Here is a 22,512-nt window from a genome sequence, read left to right as displayed (position 1 = left end):
CCCTTCAAGTTCAAGTTCATTTATTAGGTATAGCCCTGTGAGCCATTCGGCTCTTGAATCGGGTGCAACCGCAACAAACAAAATAACTAAAACATGAACAAGAAAACATCTTAAAGTGAATATGTGACTGAGTGCAAACAGAAAATCCAAGAAAAGACAGCAAAATATTGCAGAAAAAACCACCGTACACCAACGCTGTGTGCAAAAATCCCAGTGGGATGCAAGTCAAACAACAACAACAACAACCATAAGACAACTTAGATTAAGGCCATCAGTCTAACTCTGTACTACAACAAACAAACATGGCCAAACCAATACACTTTTCGAAATCACCAAAATAAAGCCATGAAAGCAATGAAAAAGCAATCATAGGAACTGTGACGGAATTTTCACAATAAATGGCATAAACATGTACTACCAAAACCTTGCAGCCATAGCTGGCTGCATGAACCACTCCCCAACAGCAGCAGCATCAATAGGAGTATTGTAATTTTTCAATGCACCCTGCCCTCTGTTCAACTCTGGGCTCAAGACCTTTCTTTTTCCTATTCTTATGACTGCCTCTCACACTTTGAGAAAATCAATATCCCCTCTGAACAGCATCTCAAGATGGGTTATATTTCAAGGATATTAATCCAGTTGTAGATGGTCAGACTGTCGGGCTTACGGGGAAATTTTTCCAAACAGCAAACTCTGGACTGTGTTCTTGGTTCTTTCGGTAAAGTCACGTAGAAGGGAAATAATAAAATAATAAAAATAAAACATCATAAAATACAATTCACACGACGTTTCGGCCACACCGCAAGCAGCCGTCCTCAGGTGAAGAACAGGGCTGTCGGAAAGACAGCGTCCGAATGAACACCACCAAGCTTGGCAGCGTATATTTTAAATATACGCTGCTTGTGGCCGAAACGTCGTGTGAATTGTATTTTATTATGTTTAATTATTATTCTATTATTTCCCTTCTACTTGACTTTACGCGAAAGAACCAAGAACATGAATCCCTGCAGTCACCAAAGCTTTAAATCTAAACTCTGGCCTGGTTTACACTCTCTGTGTCTCATCGCCACCACTACCAACACCGCCACCAACACCGCCACCAACACCACCACCAACACTACCACCACCAACACCGCCACCAACACCACCACCAACACCACCACCAACACCACCACCAACACCGCCACCAACACCACTACCAACACTACCACCACCAACACCGCCACCAACACCACCACCAACACCACCACCAACACCACCACCAACACCGCCACCAACACCACCACCAACACTACCACCACCAACACCGCCACCAACACCACCACCAACACCACCACCAACACCGCCACCAACACCGCCACCAACACCACCACCACCAGCACCACCACCACCACCAACACCGCCACCAACACCGCCACCAACACCACCACCAACACCACCAACACCAACGCCACCACCACCAACACTACCACCACCAACACCGCCACCAACACCACCACCAACACCACCACCAACACCGCCACCAACACCGCCACCAACACCACCACCACCAACACCACCACCACCACCACCAACACCGCCACCAACACCGCCACCAACACCACCACCAACACCACCAACACCAACGCCACCACCACCACCACCACCAACACCGCCACTTTTTCCCACGCACCAAATCGGGACGTGCTTTTCAGTCGTCACCAGGTCTCGCAACAACAACAACAACCCCTGCATTGCCATGAGACACACCATGATGCTTCCCACCCTCGATGCCGGCACGAATCAAACCCTGCCACCCGAACACAACGTGCCAACCATAACAGAGGGGGTGAAATGTGTCGTTAAACCCTCCACCACCCGACACAGCCAATTAGTAAGGTTTGTCACGTAAACAGAACGTGCTAATTCGTCACAAGTACAGCAACACCGGTGTTTTACAATTTGAGCATTCAGATTGTAAATGTGGATTTGCTCTCCCAACACAGCCGCTGTGCTGTACATTACGGATGACATTTGTCGCGAAAGCCCCACTACGTGTTGTTACAAAGTGACAATTTCACTGCACCGGTTACCACGTGGGACAAGGCAGCAACCCTCTCGGCGTTGCCATGGCGACGCGAGGCGAACCCGTCGACCCCGCCCCGTTCGCCCCACCCCACGCCCCGCCCACCCCACGCCCCGCCCACCCCACGCCCCGCGCACCCCACGCCCCGCCCGCATCACGCCCCGCCCACACCACGCCCCGCCCCCACCAGGCCGCGCTACAGCGGAAGTGACGTGAGGCACCGGAAGTGGACGCGCACGTGCGTGCCATGTGGGAGCCGTGTTCGCGTGTGTGCCGCTGCTTGTGGGTTTCTCGGTGTCTGACGCGCGCGTGAAACCCCCACGAGGTTGTTCCGCGGCCCCTTGACCAGACGCTATGGACTCGTACGGGATGATGTTTCGCCCGCCGAACGCCTCCACGGTCTGGCGCGGTCCGCCGCCTCCTCCACCGCCTCCCCATTTCAGCGGGCTGCCCTGGTCAGGGCCTTGGCCTGCGTGGAGACCGCACTTTCCTAGCGGACCCCCCTGGATCAGTGGTGCTCAACCCGGGCCTCACAGCGGCCTCCCATCGGGACCTCCACCTGGACCTCCACCCGGACCTCCACCCGGACATCCACCCGGACCTCCACCCGGATTTGGTTGGGGGAACCAGTGGGGATCTCCCCCTGCCAGACATGGTAATGTGGTATTTATAATACAGTTTAACTGTCGGAGTCACGTTTAACAATTGCCATTTGGTAGATGTTTACTTCACAGGGTATGGTTGCTCGTCCTATAAGTTGAATGACTAACTTCGGCTGTGTTGCATAATCATTTGCAGTGCTGTGTTTTGTATAGTATAGCAGGAACAGCAGTTTATTTCAAGCAGCCGCCGTCAACTGCAGAAACACCAATGCGATGAAACTATCGGTCACCTGTTGTACGACATATTCTTAGGTTTTTTTCGGTAAAGTCACGTAGGTAAAACATTTAAATTAATAAAAATAAAATAAAAAATTCACGACGTTTCGGAGGCATTTTTACTTTTATTAATTTAATTTTTTTACCTACGTGACTTTACCGAAAAAACCTAAGAATATGAATCCTTGCAGTCACGAAAGCTTCAAATCTGTTGTACGACAGTTTGCGAAGGCAGTGAGTGCTCTTACTTCGGAACACCCCATTATTTGTGTCATGTCTTTCTCTTTGTATCTCCCTTCAGGGGGACCGGCAAGAGGCGGCGGCGGCGGTCATGGGGGTCGTGGAGGTCGTAGGGGTCGTGGTGGAAACCACCCAAAGCGTTTCGCGTCCCCACGTGGCCAGCCGCAACATCCTGCGCCACAGCGGGATGACGACAACCACCAGGGCCCCCCTAAAAGCAAGGTAGCCGCGGTTCTCTGGACTGCCACTCTCTTCGGGAATTAGCCGCCTCGAAGGCTGGCTGGTAAAGCTCCTTCTTCTTCCACGCGTTTGTCCCACTAATGTGGGGATGTCCTCTCTCCTTGCCAAACTTCTGCACGCTACCCTGCGCCATCTGATCGCACCACATCGCCGCCACCACCTCTTCTGCATTCCTCTTGATTTCTTTCCTTCCACTTGCATCACTTGCCACCTTTTGACCCACGTAATTTTCCTGTTGTCTCTCCACATGACCAAAGCACACCAAAGCCTTTTCTCTCTCTCTCTCTCTATTATTCTCTCTCTGTCTATTATTCTCTGGCATCTTCCGTTCAAGCACCACGGGCAAACAGGACGTGGTTGCTGCCTGCACTGGCAGAGTTTGTCCGCGTGGTGGCGCTCGCCACCGCACGCAGAGGAGACGCTCAATGCAACACGCGCAGAGACCGATAATGGTATTTTCAGTTTTTTTCATTTATTAGGTATAGCCCTGTGAGCCATTCGGCTCTTGAATCGGGTGCAACCGCAACAAACAAAAACATGAACAAGAAAACATCTTCAAGTGACTATGTGGCTAAGTTTTGATTTAAAGCTTTCGTGACTGCAGAGACCCACACTCCTGGCTCCTTCGGCAAAGTCACGTAGAAGGGAAACAAAATCATATAAACACAAAACAATAAAAACCCTCACGACGCCTCGACTGCAACACAAGCAACCATCATCAGGTGTGAAATCCACAGCAATAATTTTTTTTCTTCAAATTTTCTTGCTGTGGATTTCACACCCGATGACGACCGCCTGCGTTGCAGTCGAAACGTCGTGAGAATCCCTACTGTTTTACATTTATATTACTTCACTATTTCCCCTCTACGCGACTCCACCGATGGAGACGTGCAGACCGGTGGTGCGGCATTGTTGCTCAAGAATAGATTTAACACAAATATATAAAACCCGGTCATCGTGAACGCTTTTAGAAATAGGCTTGTATCGACCCCAACCCCTTCCCTTGGCGATTTTATAACTTTTCACGATTAGAGGGAACGATTTGATTCAAGGATCGATTACCCTTTGAATCGCTGCCTTGGCCTCATGCGGCGTGTTGTTATTTTGCGCGCGTTAAGATAAATTCGCATATTATTGGCGTGTTCTTTTTTTGAAGTCGTAAATTATCGATTTTAGACGCGCAATTTCATTAATGTTTCAAAAACATTAACAATGCATCAATGCCGTACTTGTACGCGTACATGAAACAGCTAAACATATAGCCTCGGCCAGGGATCAGCACCTTATGGCTACTGAGCCACATGCGGCTCTTTAAGGACTGCTGCTTACGTGACGTTATTCACAAGCGTTGCAGCTCTTGAAACATTGAGGGTTTTTTATAATATATATACCGAATTCGAAAAAAAAAAATCTCGTTATTTTGGTTGCTGACCCCTGCCCTAGTCCAAGGCCTCAGTTAAATGTCCCTTGAGAGCGAGAGAGCCAGAGTGACAGTTTGGCGAAGATTGCACTTGCGTATGGATCGGAGCGCTGAGCCCTCTAGAAACTTTTGGCGCCTTTGACGAGCGTTGCGGAGGTGACGACGCCGAGAGGGATTCGTGAAAGTCGTGAGAAACGAAGAATTGAGAGGACGGGTGAAGGTCGCGTCGAGAGAGGAGAAGTTGGCCGGGAATAGGCCGCGACGGTTCGGACACGTGCCCAGAAGGTCAGAAGACCGTATTGGAAAGCAAGTTCAGACCGTGGAAGCCGAGTGTGAGAGAAAGAGGCCGAGACTCAAGAGAATGCAGTGAGAAGTTGCCATCGAGGACCTAAGAGCATGTGGCGGTGCTACTTTGGAGATGGCGATGGGGCCGAAGACTGCGGAGAGAGCCCCACTTGGTGTGACGAACGCTCGGCAGAAGAAGAGAGGATCCTGATTCACACCGCCGGTGCCATAACAGCTTTGAAGTTGCCAAATTGACTTTCTATTTCTTTACATGAGACCGGTTTTGTATGCACAGATGCTGCCTCCACCCCCCAGCTACAACCAGGTCTACCCCAACTCCCATCATGAGCCCGATCACTACCCCTACCACTACCCATACCACTATCCCTACCACTACCCCAACCCCTATCACTACCACTACCCCTACCCATACCACTTCCCCAACCCCTAGCACTACCCCAACCCCTATCACTACCCCTACCCATACCACTATCCCTACCACTTCCCCAACCCCTATCACTACCCCTACCACTATCCCTACCACTTCCCCAACCCCTATCACTACCCCTATCACTACCCCTACCACTATCCCTACCCCTGCTACTACTCACTGCCCGTTCTCTCTGCCCCCGCTCCCCAGCCGCGACCAGGCCAACTCCAACCCTCCTTGACCACTCCCACCTGGTCCTCCTGTCACCATAACTACACCACCACTTTCAATAACAACCCCACTCTTTATTTCAGCCACTATCATCTTAAGCACAGTTTTACCATTGTTGTTAAGTGTCTTGGAATGAGGCGCTGTATACATCTACATGAGATGACGGTCATCTTAAATATTCTCCCTCTCACATTCCCACCCTCTGTGCAGAAAAAGAAGAAGGAGCCAGTGTACACCCACTTTTGCGACACCTGCGACCGTGGGTTCAAGAACAAGGAGAAGTTTGACGAGCACATGTCGCAGCACACCAAGGTATGCGCGCAGATATTGAAATCCTGCAGTCAATTGTCCCCCACGGTTCATCGTCAGCATCATCATCATCATGATCAGCCATGAGCAAGACCTCTGCCGAACGATGGCCATAAATGTTGTAACAGTTTGGCTTCTCCGTCTGGTGCGGGTGTGTTTTGCAGTGCAAGGTGGAAGGCTGTACCTTTGAAGCTCACGAGAAGCTGGTGCAGATTCATTGGATGAATGTATGTATTTTCATACGATTAATGTAGAACAGGTTAATTATTGGAAATGTACAAATCACTGCGACCAATTAACTCCGGGATTGTGTCTGATCTCAACCAGAATAGAAGCTAAGCGGGGTTTTAATTTGGTTTCTACTCGACTTGGAGAGTACTTGGGAATACCAAGTCTTGAGTACCTAGAAATAGCAGGTGTTGAGTACTTGAGAATAGCAGGTGTTGAGTTTCTGGGAATGCCAGGTCTTGAATACCTGGGAATACCAGGTTTTGAGTACTTGGGAATATCAGGTGTTGAATACCTGGGGATACGAGGGTTTGAGTACCTGAGAATAGCAGGTGTTGAGTACCTTGGAATATCAGGGGTTGAGTACCTGAGATTATCAGGTGTTGAGTACCTTGGAATATCAGGGGTTGAGTACCTGAGATTATCAGGTGTTGAGTACCTGGGATTACCAGGTGTTTAAGGCGTGCGATGCGAGATGGCGTAAGAGTTGGCGGTGTTGACTGCGTTTCCCTCGTATGTGTGGGTTTTCCCCGGGCTCTCCTTTTTCCCTCCATGTCAAAATGCTCCTTCTTGAATTTGGCCAAACATCCCAACGCTAGACCCCTCCTGAAAATGTTCTAGAAGCTTATTGAACCATTCCCTTGACAGGTGATGAGTCATCTTATGCAGAGCATAATGGAACACGTGTTTTTTTTTAAATGCTCTTCTGCAAAGTACACAATGATACGTGCCTTTTCATAAAGCCCAAGCTGACCGCTCTACTCACCATTTTGCTTTTTGGCTTCAGTTTCCATCCTTTAAAATGTTCTTCAAAGTGCACGTGGTTTTTACGAGGCCACGCTGGGCGATGACTTGAACCGGTGCGGCCTGGCGTGCCACCTCCATCACCTCCGCTGACTCTCGCTGACTCTCCCCCCCCACTTCCCCTCCTGCGTGTTGCAGAGGCACGCGCCGGGTGCCAAAAAGTTCAAGCTGGAGACGGCGGAGGACATTGCGAAGTGGAGAGCAGAGCGGCGGAAGTCAGTAAACTCGTCTCTTTGCTTCGCACAACACAGGGCCACCATGGCACTTGATGTTTTCACTGTCACCCCCACCGCGCTGTCAAGATCGCCTACCAAAGCGCACTTTCTCTGCCTTATCAGAGACTCCGGTCACTGCACGGAGTGGGGGCGGGGGGGGGCAAGCCTTATCTGTAAGAGCGCTGCTGGATTAACACGTGAAGCGTCTTTCCCCAGCGTAAAATCAATGGCGCCCCCTTTCTGACTGTCGCCACCGACTGAGTGTCCCTCCCCGGCTGCAATTTTCCCTCTCCGTTTTCCGCATTCCGCGTGGCGTTTACAGCCGGGAACAACTCCGAATAATAACCCCCGTTGCGGGCATTGGGTGTCGTTGAGCAGCGGCACCCCTGGCTCTCACTGGGGAGGCATCCACGGTCTGTCCAGAGATGCCTCGTTTTGTTCCACCTTGTGACCGTCTTGAACAAAATCGACGCGCGCTCGCGTGAACGCCTTCGCCGTTGTAGCATGACGACGCGCGGTTGTAAAGGTGAGCCTTCGCTCCATCGGTTGAGAGTCGCGGCGATCATCTCGTGTTTTTGTGACGCGACGAAGTTTTTTTTTTTCCCCCCTTTATCTTTGATGTATTTGCTTCTTTAATTGATTTTCCCAGGAATTTCCCGACCACCGCGAATGTGGCTCGCAAGAGAGTGCTGAATGAAGAGAGGGAGGCCAGAGGAGACGTTTTGACGACAGCGCAGTTTGGGTGAGTGGATTTTAAATTTCATTAAATGTTTTATGCTTTGCCCTGGGGGGGGCACGGTGACCTGTTTTTTTTTCTTCTCTCTCTCATCTTTAATAATTATCGAACTGCCAGTCGTGCGGATTGACGGGTTCCCAGAGCTTGCAACCGCGAGAGTGAGTCACTGTTTTTATGGGAGGTGTGTCGTCAAGGCAACGTCCAAATCCCGCCACGATAACCACGTGTCCGTCAAACGGGCCACCCGGATACCCTAGACAAAGGAGCGGCGCTGCTGAAAACTGGTCTCCCATGTTTGACGGGTGTTCTCGTTGCGACGTGCGGAACCATTAACCCCGCGAGAGTCGGCCTGGCTTCTGATTTAAACTAAAACTCAACTTTTTTTCCTAGTTTACCAGGTGTTAGGCGCATTGAGCTATATAGCTGTTTTTTCAGAAGCAACTTGGCCACAAATTATAACTCAACGAAGTGGCTTATGTTGAAATTTTTCGCAGCCTAATACTCTAAACGTATGTTTCTAAATGTGGATGGAAAAACCGGAGGGTCTGGGGAAAAATCCATACGACCACGGGGAGAACATGCAAACTTCAAATATACGGGTGTCAGGGTTGGGTTCGAACCCACGACCTCCTGCATACCAGGCGAGGGAGTTAACATCTCCTAGCCATTTTAAAGCTTTCGTGACTGCAGGGATTCATCTTCTTGGTTCTTTCGGTAAAGTCAAGTAGAATGGAAATAATAAAATAATAAAAATAAAACATAATAAAATAATTCTCACGATGTTTCGGCCACAGAGTCATTCAGACGCTGTCTTCTCGACAGACCTTTCTCCACCTGAGGACGGCTGCTTGCGTTGTGGCCGAAACGTCGTGAGAATTATTTTATTATGTTTTATTTTTATTATTTTATTATTTCCCTTCTACGTGACTTTACCGAAAGAACCAAGAAGATGAATCTCCTAGCCACCGCGGCACCCTTTTTAAATCCTTTATATTAAGTTCGCTTGCTTGCTTGCTTCCGCGCTTACGACCGTGCAAATCTTTCGGTCGTTTTTTAACCCACTTCTCGTGATCCAATCGAGCTGACATTTTCCACACAAACTCGTTGTGCGTGACAATTTATTTTCGTGAAATTTTTTTTCCAAAATGTTACACTTTTTAGGAAAAAATCAATTATATTTAATTACCAATTGCTTAATGGTGACAGGCAATCATCTGACCCATAGGTGGCAGCCATCTCAAGCCAGAGGACGAGAGGACTCTAGCCGCCACGCATATAAAGGATTTATAGTGAAAAACTTTGTTTTTACGGGTTAATTTTTTTGAGTTGTAACCTCGGCTGGAGTGGCCCAGCATGGCAGCTTAAACAGAAATTGGCAAACTCGACCCAGACTCGTCAGCCCACACACGTGTTCGAGTCGGTGGTTAAATAAAAACTTTCGAATGAGCATCTTTTTGGCAGTACATGTACCGATGGCTGCGTGTGATTACGCAACGGGTTTATTTTTCGAGTGGTGTTCACACGCACGTTTAGTTTACGTTGGATGCCACTCGAAGATAACGTTTTGGTATACGGGATAGTCGAGGTTTGAAGACGCGCTGATAAATCGGTTGAGCTCGCGAAACGCGCGTCGAATCGCACGTGTAAGAATCCATGTGTTTCGGTTCGTACTCGTCGTACGTAATGAGTTCGTGTGAACCCCTTGCAGCCATCAGAGGCTGCTAAATTAACAACAATGTAAAAAAAAAGCAACTCCTGAAATGACTTGCAACCAAGAATCGTGATAATTTTATCGAATTTCTGGGCAATATTGGAGGGTGGGGGGAGGGGCAGAGGGGGGGGGGGTTGGGTGGGGCTGAAACTTCTAAATCATTAAACCCCGAGCACAGATACCATACCGTGCGTACGGTCGTGGCAATTTCACGCACGCGAGTCTCACGGTGTAAAAGATCTCTCGCCATTGTTCACAGACCCAGGCTGTTGTTGGGCCGGCGTCGCGGCCAAATTTGGTAAAGTTACCCTCCCCCCTGTTACTCGGTTGCACGATCGCCTCGGCAACTAGCACCGATCGCTTTGCCGGGGCGAGGAGACCGCGTGTGTGTGTTTGAGACGGGAGAGGAGTAACCCAGTATGAGACTGCCTCGGGGAAACACCTGCCGCGGTGGAGGATCCTGTGGCGATACAATGCAGCGTTTTACGACAATGCAGGGTGGATTTCTGCATGGAGATCGCATCCCAGGACAATGCGAGTGGGTGGGGGGGAACACGCTGATCCAGAGAACCCGAGGAGTGTTTGTTTGTTTGACGAGAGCAAGGGAATGACATAATTTTACAGACTACGGAGAGAATTGAGACAATGTTATAGCAGAAGTGCTTCTAAAGACAACTGCAGAGAGAGATGCATTATTGCGGCAGAAGAGGAGAGGAAAATCTTGAGCCTGAAACGGAGCAGGGCAAGGATCTCGGCTGTGTGGACAAGCAGAAGAAGGGAGTTCCAGACATCGGGAGCAGCAGCAGCAGAGAGAGTGACATCCCCGTTGTCGGAAGGTCGAATGAGGCTTTGGACAGAAGGCCTTTGGGTTGCAGTAGCTCAGAGAATGTGAAATTAGGGGAGTAGAGTGGGAAACGAGTAGGGATGTTAGGGAGGTGTACGAGTCGACCGAAGATCTTGAAGTTGGTGAGAAGCGATCTTGTCTCTCTGGTGGAGGGATCGGAGGACCCCGGGCAATGTGGTCTCGATGACTGGTGCGAGCTTGTGAGCCAACTCCGACAGCCGTTTTGAAACACCCGTGGATGGGGGGGGTGGCTCTGCCCGTTCTCCCAGGAGGATGCGCGGTCGCGGGCGGTGGCGAGGCTGCGGATCGTGGAGGCACAGAGAGCGTCCGGGTGACCCGGGGGGCGACTGGAACCACAACGGCGAGGAGCGACAGACAACCCCCACCCCGAGTCAACAACGGTCCGGCCCGTCGGAGACGAGCCAATCGGCAGCCGGCGACGAGGACCGCGTGGGGAATGCCGCAAAGGCCTATGGGAAAGAGGTTGACCCGCTGAGCATTCTGGCAGACAGCGACGGAGGTACGTCTTGACAGTCTGTTGATTTTCGTTCCGTTCTCGTGTGCAAGAAATGTGATTTGTTCGTCGGTCGGTTGAAGCCTTCGAGTGATTTTCATCGTGCGGAGTTGAGTAAGAATGAACAAAGGACCCGGCTCATTTGCATAAAATAACTTGAGTACAAAATCTCTCCCCTGCCCCTCCGCGGCAGGATGTCGCACGCCCTCTGAGGGGCTCACAAGATTGAAACTCGTTTCTTTATAACCGCCTTTTCTCTTTGAGTCTGTTTTCCTTCCCTCGCACCTCCCATTCGCACGGTTGGCCACGTACGTTGCGAAAGAAGTTCACGGGGATGTTTGTTCATTCGTCCGTTGAGCGGCGGTGCCCAACTCCACGAGTGGGCCACGTCGCCTCCGGGCGTATCGCCGGCTCGAAATGAAGTGCCTGTGATGTGACCCCACACCCCCCGCACCCTCCACGCCCCCCACGCCCTCCACGCCCCCGAACGCCCCCCACGACGTTGCAATGGAAGTGATGGCAGCCGGATTGGCCAATGGGTGGCCCTCGGCTCGCGTGTCCCCAACGTTGTGCTTTTCTTTCGTCGGTCGGTCGAGAGAGAGATAATACTTTTTTTTTATGAAAATTACAATTGCATTTGTTATTTATCCAGAGAAGCCTTTGTTGAGTCTCGAGACTCTTTTAAGGAGTGCACTGTACTTCAATGTTTGGCCAGCGGTTTGACAAGGAGACCGGAGGACCCAGAGAAAATCAATGAAGTGTAAGGTCGGAGGGGGGTGGGGGTAAACGCTCCAAGCTGCACGAAAGGTGGATTCAAATTCCGTAGCCGCGCTGCCGTCACTGGCCACCTCGCAAGTCTATAGCGCCTAGCACTCCCGGGCAGTCCCCGTCTACTCACCGGCACCCAGGGCTCTCAACTCTGCTTCAGCGTCTGACATCTGACGAGGCTGGCGGAGGGCGGGGGGAACGGTTTGGTCGCGGGCGTCGTTCGATCGTCGCGACGTTCTGTTCCGCGCGTTCGTTTAGGGGCGGAGCACTCCGTCCGCCGTGCCGCTACAAAGGGAGCGTCGTGCCGCGTGGCTGTGTTTTCAGCCCCGCCTTGCTCAACGGAGCCATTGTCTTAAATGTCAACGTACTCTCTCCGCCTCTCTCTCTCTCTCGTACGCGGCGCTGTTGGGGAACAACAAAGGCGGATGCGGCGCGCGACAGTGGCGTGTGCGGCACCTGCCTTCGGAACGAACTCTGCGAGGGATGCGTGCGCGTGTCGCGGGAACGCGTCCTTTGGACGCGTTGACCTCGGTGCGAACCCACGGGCCGCTCGGCGGTCGGAGACACGGGGTTCGGACGCGGCCGCGAGCTCGTTAGGTGTAATTGGTCAAAGTTCCAGCTGTATGAGATTGAGGCAAAGTAACATTGCTTTGACTTCTTCTTGGTTCTTTCGGTAAAGTCACGTAAAAGGGAAATAATAAAATAATAAAAGTAAAACATAAAATAATTCTCACGACGTTTCGGCCACAACGCAAGTAGCCGTCCTCAGGTGAAGAACAGGTCTGTCGGAAAGACAGCGTCTGAATGAAACACCACCAGGCTTGGCAGCGTATATTATTGCTTTGACTGCCGTGCGATTGCGTGAGATGCAATCTGCACGAAGGACGACGCGATACCAAAACCAAGCCTAAGAACACCATTGTTGTGGTTGATGTTGTTCACGTGCGTGCGTCATTGTCGTGTTGTGGCCACAGACTCAGACAGGGAGGAGAAGGCGGCGGCGGCGAATATCGGCGCCAGCGCCGTGATTCCGTGCTGCGTGACGGCTGGGCTCGGCGCGCTCATGGCAAACTACGGGAGCGACTCGGACAGCGCGAGCGACGACGAGCCACCCCAAGGTGAGGGTCGTGGGGGGTTGCGAGGTCAGGACGGGGAGGGGTCAAACTATTTAAAAATATATATTTTACCAGGTAAGGCCCACTGAGCTATATAGCCCGTTTTCAGAAACGACCTGGCCACAAATGATATCTCAACGAAGCGGCTTATCAAGTGGAAATCTATCACAGCCAAGTACTCGAAACGCACGTTGATTCTAAATGTGGAGTGGAAAACCGAAGGACCCGGAGAAAAATCCACGCGACCACGGGAAAAACATGCAAACTCTAAATATACAGGCGTCAGGGTCGGGATCAACCCACAACCTCCTGTATCCCAAGCACGTAGGCCGCCCAGATGAATTGTGTTGAGCCTTCAAGCCGCTCACAGCAGGTTTGTTGACGGCACGAAGGGGGACGTGAAAGTGAAGAGGCCTTGAGCAGGACATCGCGAGACAATGGACAGCGAGCGACACGGGTGACGCGATGGCAGCAGGGGATTGATCGTGTCCAAGAGGATGGCTCGCCTTCGATGTGGAGCGATGAAGTAACGAATTGGCACGTTGTTTACGTAACAAACCTTACTGGCCGTGTTGGGTGGTGGAGGGTTACGACACATTTATACTTACACGAACTAACCCAAAAACTTTTATTATGATTAATATTGGTCGCGAAAGCCTGCTACGTGTTAAAGTCTTTTCACACTCGTCTCAGGCAGCGTGCATCGCCTGTAGCGATGCAAAACTATTACGTTTTAAAGAGTTAATTGGGGGGTCACAAGAATACCTGGACCACCCATTGCAGCAGCCGGGGGCCGAACGGTGCGACTGTTTTGCATCGGCCCTTGCAGAGCTCGCACGGGTGCAGCGCACGGGTGCAGCGCACGGGTTAGCTGGCGAGTGTGCAGGCGGTACGACGGCAGCTACGAGTCCCGGACTGAAGGGGGGGGTGGAGGAGGGGTGTAAAGTTCAGCTGGAAGGGAAACCGGATATAAAAATCCACGCGAGCACGGGGAGAGCTAACATGCCTACTCCAAATATAGAGGCGTCGGGGTCGAGATCGAACCCACGTACTCTCCTGTATACCAAGCGGGGTAGTTAATATCTCCTTGCCACCGTGATGATGATGAGAGAGAGACATGCAAACTCCAAGTATAGAGGCGTCGGGGTCGAGATCGAGCCCACGTCCTCCTGTATACCAGGCGAGGTAGTTAACATCTCCTAGCCACCGTGACGATGATGAGAGAGACATGCAATCTCCAAATATATAGAGGCGTCAGGGTCGAGATCGAACCCACGTCCTCCTGTATACCAGGCGAGGTAGTTAACATCTCCTCGCCACCGTGACCTGCTGACAGCGATAGGTGGGTGGAGCGGGGGGGGGGGGGCACCGCCCCTTCGCTCATTCGATGCGCCATCGCATCGTGCCAGCCAACAACGGCGGTGCTTGTGCGTTCGCTCGCCACACTTGGAAAGTGGATATGAGCTCGGCGAATTAGGGAAAATCCTAATGATCGCGGCCACCTGCTTGGACGTGCCGTGTCGCTTGAAATACTGGTCGCGTTTCTCGGAAGTGGAGCGGATTAGGTGACGAGTCTAGAAAGCGATGATACGCGTGCGCGTGTGTGCGCGTGTAGTGCAGTGTAGTATAACGTGACGGGAGAGAAGCCCTTCCTGGCACGAGTTACTCGCAGCAGCTGTGAGTGCCAAAAGTGATGCCTTTTTAAAAAGCGGGTGGCTCAAGTCACATCACCGAGCCGCGCCCCACTGCCGAGAACCTGGGTTCGAATCTGGGTTTCAGCCGCCGGTGATTAAATCGAGTTCTCAAATGACGGCGAGTTAATGGTCACCAATGGATTCGATTTTTGTTTAGCTACTTCGACCGATTTCCAGCTCTGAGAATGATGCCCACTCCTGGGCTTGATTGCCGTGTCAGAGACATTTCTCTGCAGCAGGGCAATGTGGGATCAGCGCACCAATCGGCGCGTAGATGAGAGGCCACTTGGAAGGGATCTCGGAAGTTGCTGCGCGAAATCCGCTTCCGCCCGCCGTTCTCTACGCCCCCATGCCGTGGTGGAGTTTATCCCGTGATCACGATGCCGATCGCGCAGTTGGAATGAAACTGGGGGGGGGGGGCAGGGGCAAAAGACGCAGCACGCCTCGCCAGCGCGCGTCCACGCGATCGAGAGTGACCAAGCGCGTCACACCGACGACCCCGGATGGCACATAATGGCGACGAGGTGGTTTCGTCCACGTGTTCGGCAGATGGCCAAAATTAACGTCGCTAAATCCGATCCTTTAGTGGAGGCCGCAGGTCCTCAGACGCCCCTCGTGTACTTCACGAGCCGGTGCCGCTCCACCGGCGGCACTCGTGCTACCCTACAGAAATGCCGCCCCCCCCCCCCCCCGCCTCTTTCGATCGCTCGCGGCTTTTAGATTTTTTTGCGAGCGCATGCGGCGGGGGGGGGGGGGGGTGTGACGAAGGATCAGTTAGGTCGCTGTCGATTCGTTTGAGGGGCACGCATCGTGCGGTGACGGGGGGGGGGGGGGGGTTTGCGCGACTCCTGCGAAGGAAATCGATTCTATTTCGATTTAAAGCTTTCGTGACTGCAGGGATTCATCTTCTTGGTTCTTTCGGTAAAGTCACGTAGAAGGGAAATAATAAAATAATAAAAATATAACATAAAAAAATCATTCTCACGGCGTTTCGGCCACAACGCAAGCAGCCGTCCTCAGGTGAAGAACAGGTCTGTCGGGGAGACAGCGTCATTCAGACGCTGTCTTTCCGACAGACCTGTTCTTCGTCATTCAGACGCTGTCTTTCCGACAGACCTGTTCTTCACCTGAGGACGGCTGCTTGCGTTGTGGCCGAAACGTCGTGAGAATTATTTTATTATGTTTTATTTTTATTATTTTATTATTTCCCTTCTACGTGACTTTACCGAAAGAACCAAGAAGAGAAATCGATTCTGTAACGGAATCAAGCGAATGAAATCGTGACGGTTCGGTGGAATTGCAAAAGGGGCAAGTGGTTCCCTCTGTCTCGTGGCTGAGTGTTAGTTACCCACCCAGAAACTGGACATTCTCTTTTGCCTCATGCCATCTCGCTTGTATTATTCCTCAACAAAAGTCCTTCATTTGCGCCGTTTTCTTCACTCCATTCGCATATTAATATCGCACGAAAATGTATTTGGCATATGCATTACATACGCTTGAAAATGATTGATTCTTATTCACAATCCTGAGAATACGAAATGGCATTAGTTTATGCCAAGATGCATAGTTACACACCCAACCCTTGAACGTGTCCAATGAAGAAGTCTATCCACGCTTCTAATCCAGCACTGTGTGGGAGGCAGCAGAGAGGGTTGATGGATCCCACAAATTTCGTGAAACTCCATTCCCCGTGGGAGTCGAGGTGCCATACCCTGAAGACGCCGAAGTGTGAACTCATCTCCATCTGTGTTCTGTCTGTACGGGATGGGTTTTTTCAAGACGCCCTGGTTTCCTCTCACATGCGAACACTCATTCATTGCCTCAAAACACTTTTGACTTCAAACTTTCGTGACGGCAGGAATTCATATTCTTGGTTCTTTCGGTAAAGTCATGTAGATAGAAAATAAAAAATAAAAAAAAGGATTAAATAATAATAATAATAAAGAAATTTTAAATATATATTTTTTTGCTTTTATTATTTTCAATTTCTTACGAATTTTAATTATTTTCTATTTTACTTTTATTTTTTTCATTTTTTGTTTTCTGTCTACGTGACTTTCCCGTAAGAACCAAGAATATGCCTCAAAACACCTTCCTATGTCGAGGACCACAAGAGCTTGGGCAGTTGGCGACGGCTCACCGCGTGGCTGCTGCCATTCCCGCTCGCCTGTGTTTCCCCCTCGTGCCTCTCGGTTCTCTCTCGTCGAATGTGAGCAAATGCTGTCCACTTTAAAATTGTTATTATTATTGCGGGGCTTCGAAGCATTCCATACGCGAACGCGGTTCAGTCGATTCAGAAATGTCGAGCAGTTGCGGAATTTATTTTTGTTTCTTTTTCCTGGAGCTCGGGCTAAGCTCGACGCGTAAATCACCTGCCCCAGGCTGTTGGCGCGATAGCGATCGCAGCGCCAGCCCCAGGGTGCGCTGCGGTCAATCGAAGCGACGCCAACCGCGGAGTTGTTCGACCGAGACACCAGGGGTGCGTGACCTACGACCCTCGCATCGGACACGGCCGCTCGGCGCGGTGTCGACCGTCCCCGCGAGCGCTGGTGGAGGGCGAGCGGTCGGTGAACAAATCGGCGGCGGGGCAGTTCACCGGCAACTCGCTTTTCACTTTTGTTCGCGAACTTGAACCGATCCTGTGGACTACAGATAGTCCCCGAGTTACGATATTTCGATGTTACGATTGCGATAGCGATACGACAAAATTGTTAAATATTTTAAATTTCGCGCGGCAGGCAAACGCAGCAGCGTACGAGGTACGATACTGTACGTTGGGACGGTGTCGGGATGTTCTGTACGCATCTCCCGCCTTGTGTGGTAATGCCTCACTCTCACCAGCGGTCTCGGTGTTAAGTTGTCTCGGTGTTAGCGCGTGTATCTTTCTCTGTGTTTCAAAGCATGTTAAAAGTTTTTATAGCAGATAGGATTGTTTCCTGAAAAAACTTTCTATTAAATTGCCGTTCATATAGGTAGGATGAGAATTTACCTTGTTTTTTTACTTTATATTTTACTGTGCAATACAGTATTGTAATTAATAATTACATACAGTATATAGTTTATACAGTACGGTACTGTAAATTGCTCTGTTTTGCTAAATCATCACCATTCTTTAAGACTCCTGGGTATGCTAGGCCATCTTCGACTTACGATATATTTGACTTACGATGGGGTCGTCGTAACGCATCTCCATCGTAAGTAAAGGACTACCTGTATTGAGTTGCTGTTAGCGACTTACCCTGTTGAAAGCCGCCCAGAGTGTCGAAAGCTCTTGTCCAAAACGTGGCGCAAACCAGAGCAACAATCAAGAGGACAGTTTGCAATCACGTGAACATTTTTACCCTGATGTCTACTCGCCGGTAGCTGCGATACGACAATTCACAAAACGTCCCGAGGACAAACACATGTTTGGAAAGCGTTTGCATAATCTACGTGCGCGCGGATCTTCCTAACTTCTTTTTGTTTGTCCGTTCACAGAGCTGTCGTCCAAGCGGCCTGAGGCTAAAGAACCGGAGCGACGTTTCCCGCCCAGCAAGGCCGCCGAGAAGTCGCTGAACGGCGACGCAGAGCCGCCCGGAACCCAAGCGCAGGACAGCGGGGATCTAGCAGCGGAGGAGCCAAGAGATCCACAGTTGCAGGGCGGCAACGGGCGGGGCGGCGACGGGCGGGGTGGCGACGAGCGAGGCGGCCAGGGACAGGGCGGCCGCTGGCAGGGTGGCCGCTGGCAGGGTGGCCGCTGGCAGGGCGGCCATGGGCAGGGCGGCCGCTGGCAGGGCCGCTGGCGAACAGGCGACCGTGGGAAGGGCCGAGGGAGGGGCCGGGGCGGACATGGACAAATGGCCAAGCCTCGGCCCACGCTGCTGGCAATGGTAAGAGAAGTCTAGCCACGCGGCGGCGTGTCGGTTTTAACCCCCCCCCGTGTGACGGGTCTCCCGCCGCCACGCCCGCCAGTGATTCCATGAGTTGTTGTCACGGTTTGTGGTCGTGGTTACATTCAAGAATGGGTTCTGTTTTTGCCTCCTCATGGTCACATTTGGATTGAACCACTGTGAACTCTGCAAGTGTATGAATCGCCGTGCGAGTCTGTGGCTCTCTATTTGAGCCCACTTAGGGAATCATTGTTAACTCCATGCAAGTCTATGGGTCGTTATGCGAGTATGGGTCTCTGTGTGAGTGAGTCTGTGTATCTCCATGTCAGTCTATGGGCTCTACGTGGGCCCCCTTGGCAGTGAACTAATGTGAACTCTAGAAGTTGAACAGAGGCATTGAAGCAATCTGCCGTTCATACACTGAATCCCTTTCCTGGCTTAACCAATATTGGCACAAAGTTATCAGTCGCATTTTTTTCTAGCCATACACACGAGGGATGTGATCCTCCTTTGAAGTCGACGTGTCTCTCGTGCATCCCGCGACTCTCCCCACGCAACGGCTCTCGGTGTCCTCGTCCGTTCTTCGCCGGTGATTGTTCGATGCATTGGCCACGTGACGCGATGCCACGATACGTGCAGACGCCGTCGACGTATGGGAGACGGGCGCGAGCAGATCTCTTGAACGACGGGAGCGTCGCGCTTGCGCCCGTCGCGTGTGTCCGCTCGCCGTGTCTCACTCGTCTGGCTCGTCCTGCGCGGAAGCCACGTCGGCGGTGTCCATTTAACGGTTCGTAGATTCGTCGGTTAAAAAATGAGATTGTTACGCTCGTGGTACATGCTGCGGTTCGCGCGACAATCGCTGGCTGTCGATTCGTTGCGTGCCTCATGTGCTGCTGGGTCACGCTGGTCCTGCAGCTGCTACTACGTTCGTCAAAGTAGAAATCAAATCACCTTTCGAATCAATCGAATGGCGATTGTGAATCGCCGACGGTTTGTGCGAGCGCGAGAAGGGCGAATCTTAGCGTGCGTCGTACACATCACGTGGCTCGGCTGTCTTGACAGGTATCTGTTACGGCTCGTGAAACCTCTCAACTCCTCCCCCACCCGCCGCGTATCGCTTTGTCAGTTTCTGCCCAAAAGGGATTTGTTTGTGGAGCGCGCTCGTGTTTAATAACACGGGTGCCATGGGCTGACAGCCCGGGCGTCACGCGGAAACCTGCCGAGGAGTTTGCGTTGTTGTCTTGGGGGTGGGTACTGTACCCCTTAAATAGACCCCGCGTGGTTAAACAATTGCGAGCGCACTTGCTCGGACTTGAATTTACGACGACGGTGTTTTATTGCTGCCAAAAAGAAATGGGCCGCTGGGATCTTTTCCGCGAGACAACTTTGATGCAATTTAAATGTAAATTTCCGTGGCATTCATTCCAGGAGCCGGCTTGTCTGGGTGATGTTTTAATCTCGTGTCCCCTTCTTCCCCCCATTGCCCCCCATCGCCCGTGATCTCTCTGCAGCTGCTGGCACCAGACATGAGGAAAGAGAGGAACGCCCTCCTGCAGTGCGTCCGCTACGTCGTCCAGAGAGGCTTCTTCGCGCCGACCGGCGAGCGGAGGCCCAGCGCGGGAAGTCGCGCCGATTCGTCCCCGTCGAACAACGCCGAACCGACGGGCGTGGCTGAGAGGTCGGAGGTGACAGGTCACCGCGACTCCGAGGAGGGTCCCGTCGATGTTGCAACGATCTCAAAAGAAACGGCGGTCGACCACGACGCCAGGGCCAGCGAGGAGATCTGGGAAACTCCGCCCTTGGTGGAGGTGCCCACTTAGGAGGTTCCGCTTCCCGACGCACAAACTCGGCGAAGAGAGAGAGAGAGAGAAAAAACGCATGGACAGGAGGATTGGCCAGTGTGTTTTTTTTATCTCTTAACATTTTTGGAACCTCATCAGTGCTGCGACGTGTCTGTGGCCACGTGGCACCGCGATCTTCGGCCTTTGCGGGGGCAATGGCGGAGCCAGGATTTTGAGGTCGGGGGGGGGGGGTGGGAGGCAACCCCTCCAGCAATGAAAAATGATAGGAGTTGTTAGTAAGTGAGGACTTGTCCCTTGCTTTTTTATTCGACGCGTGTGCGGCGATGACGCAGCCATCGATCGAGGGTCGAATTCGAACCGCGTTGTGTGATCGGCTCGCTGAAGGTGTTTGCCTTCAGGAAAGTCGTGTACTGTATACGCAACTGCGCACAATTTTGTGAGTCACTTATAACCGCTTTGCCGTTACTTATTGCCAATGATGGACTCAGACTATTGTCCTATCATCTCATAGAGTCCCTGGCAAGTAATAATATGCTACACAGGGGCAGTGAGGGTCGCAAAATGCCGATTTATTACTAATAAACCCCAATGATCCGATCAAAATTAGGGATTTCGATCGGATCATTGGGGGGGGCACGTGCCACCGCACCCCCCCCCCCCCCACTGGCTCTGCCAGTGTGCGGGGGAGCATGAGTTGCAGTCAGCTGCTGGGGCATCCGTCTTGCGGAACGCTCATAATTCTGTAAGCGCAGACAACTTGCGACGGTCACACGGAGTCCCCTGTGAACAACGGAGTCTTCCCGTTACTGCCGAGCGTATTGGAATAGATCAAGTCGCGCGTGATGTGCCAAACCTGAGACGACCGGTACATCACGCCGCACTCAAGCGCACTCGCTTTTTACATTTAGCACGGAGGAAGGGGGGTCGGGGTGCGTGGGGGGGATTTTTATTAAACTCTGTACAGAGCCCGGCGCATCACCTTACTGTTGAGAACGGTCCACAGAAGGAGACATCTCGGAACCGTATCTGAGATCCCCCTTCAAGTGGCGGAGGCCACTGCAACTTTCCGACGCACTCTGCTACCGAGGCGTGTGTGCGTTGCATGGCAATCTAACCGAATAAAATATATATTGTCCAGAGCTGTTTTATTTTTTTTTACTTTTTGCCTAATTAAATGAAAAAATGAAGTTGGATGTGATGGGATTGCTGCAGTCAATAACGATCAGCTGAAACCATCAAATGTCGCCACACTTGATGACACGGTTTCATCACAGGCGGCTTAACGCCCGAGACCCCGAGCCCAGCGGGCCACCTCCGCGTGTTTATTATTTTGTCGATTTGAAAAGAGGGCCATGGGCATTGATTTGAGCTTAAAATATACTTTATGATGACACGCGGGACACATTTCAGCCAATTGCAAGCCGGCAGTATCATTCGCCTCGGATCGCCCATTTATATTGAAATTGAGTTATCGGCGTTGTGTCGTCAGACTTTAAATTTTTCAACTCTGCAGGTAGTAGTGCATCACACGCTGTCAAGAGAACTGCCCTGGGAAGAAGCCGTCATAGAACTACATCTGGGGTAAACCAAAATCGAATTTCCTATCCACACTTGGGGCCGATGCTCTGTAAAGTGTTCGTCTTGTCCATTCAGATAATGAAAATAATTGTAAGGGTTGCGATGTGACGAATTAAAGCACAGAAGCAAAGCTTTTTGGTTCGTTCGCTGGTGACTGAGGCTGCGACGATCAACACGCTGCACCTGGGAAGCCACTTTAATCGGATTGAAACGCAGGATCCTGGCTCTGTGGTCTCCGGCGCTCCGTGATCGCAAGCAGCAGCCTCGAGTCGTTTAACAAAGCATTCAGTTTCGACGTCACGAAAAAATGTCAAACACGAGAAATTCCCAAAGCCGCGTGGTTTTTGAGAAATGCGATGTTTATTTTCTCTCCCGTCTCATCGTATGCCTTGAGTGAAAGATATTCCGCGCAAAATGTTATAAACGTTTGCAGATTTTTCTGCACCTTTTCTTCTCACAAACTTCGCCAGTTGTTTGTGACTGACTGACTGAGTGACTGAGTGATTGACTGAGTGAGTGACTGACTGAGTGACTGA

At 51.4% G+C, this 22,512-nt stretch overlaps 1 protein-coding gene across 1 annotated transcript; it reads left to right on the top strand.

Annotated features, from left to right (window-relative positions):
- The first annotated feature begins 2,235 nt into the window (after positions 1–2,235).
- On the top strand, positions 2,236–21,537 carry NUFIP1 (nuclear FMR1 interacting protein 1). The gene is made up of 10 exons (XM_078614084.1): positions 2,236–2,720; positions 3,245–3,405; positions 6,000–6,101; positions 6,263–6,325; positions 7,269–7,345; positions 7,995–8,087; positions 10,906–11,156; positions 12,893–13,036; positions 18,205–18,596; positions 20,108–21,537. Exons 1-10 carry the CDS (start codon positions 2,420–2,422, stop codon positions 20,414–20,416), a joined length of 1,893 nt encoding a protein of 630 aa, XP_078470210.1. The 5' UTR covers positions 2,236–2,419; the 3' UTR covers positions 20,417–21,537.
- The last annotated feature ends 975 nt before the right edge of the window (positions 21,538–22,512 follow it).

This window comes from Lampetra planeri, chromosome 43, assembly GCF_965212315.1.
Source record: "Lampetra planeri chromosome 43, kcLamPlan1.2.h2, whole genome shotgun sequence".
NCBI lineage: Eukaryota > Metazoa > Chordata > Hyperoartia > Petromyzontiformes > Petromyzontidae > Lampetra > Lampetra planeri.
Note: the sequence above shows the minus strand (reverse complement) of the source record. Positions and strands in the feature narration are given on the sequence as shown.

Excerpts from the sequence above, each read along its gene's own strand:
- NUFIP1 (XM_078614084.1), top strand. The coding sequence starts at position 2,420 with ATGGACTCGTACGGGATGATGTTTCGCCCGCCGAACGCCTCCACGGTC. Across the intron at positions 6,102-6,262 it reads ACATGTCGCAGCACACCAAG|TGCAAGGTGGAAGGCTGTAC; the intron begins GTATGCGCGCAG and ends TGTGTTTTGCAG. Across the intron at positions 8,088-10,905 it reads TTGACGACAGCGCAGTTTGG|GAGGATGCGCGGTCGCGGGC; the intron begins GTGAGTGGATTT and ends CCGTTCTCCCAG.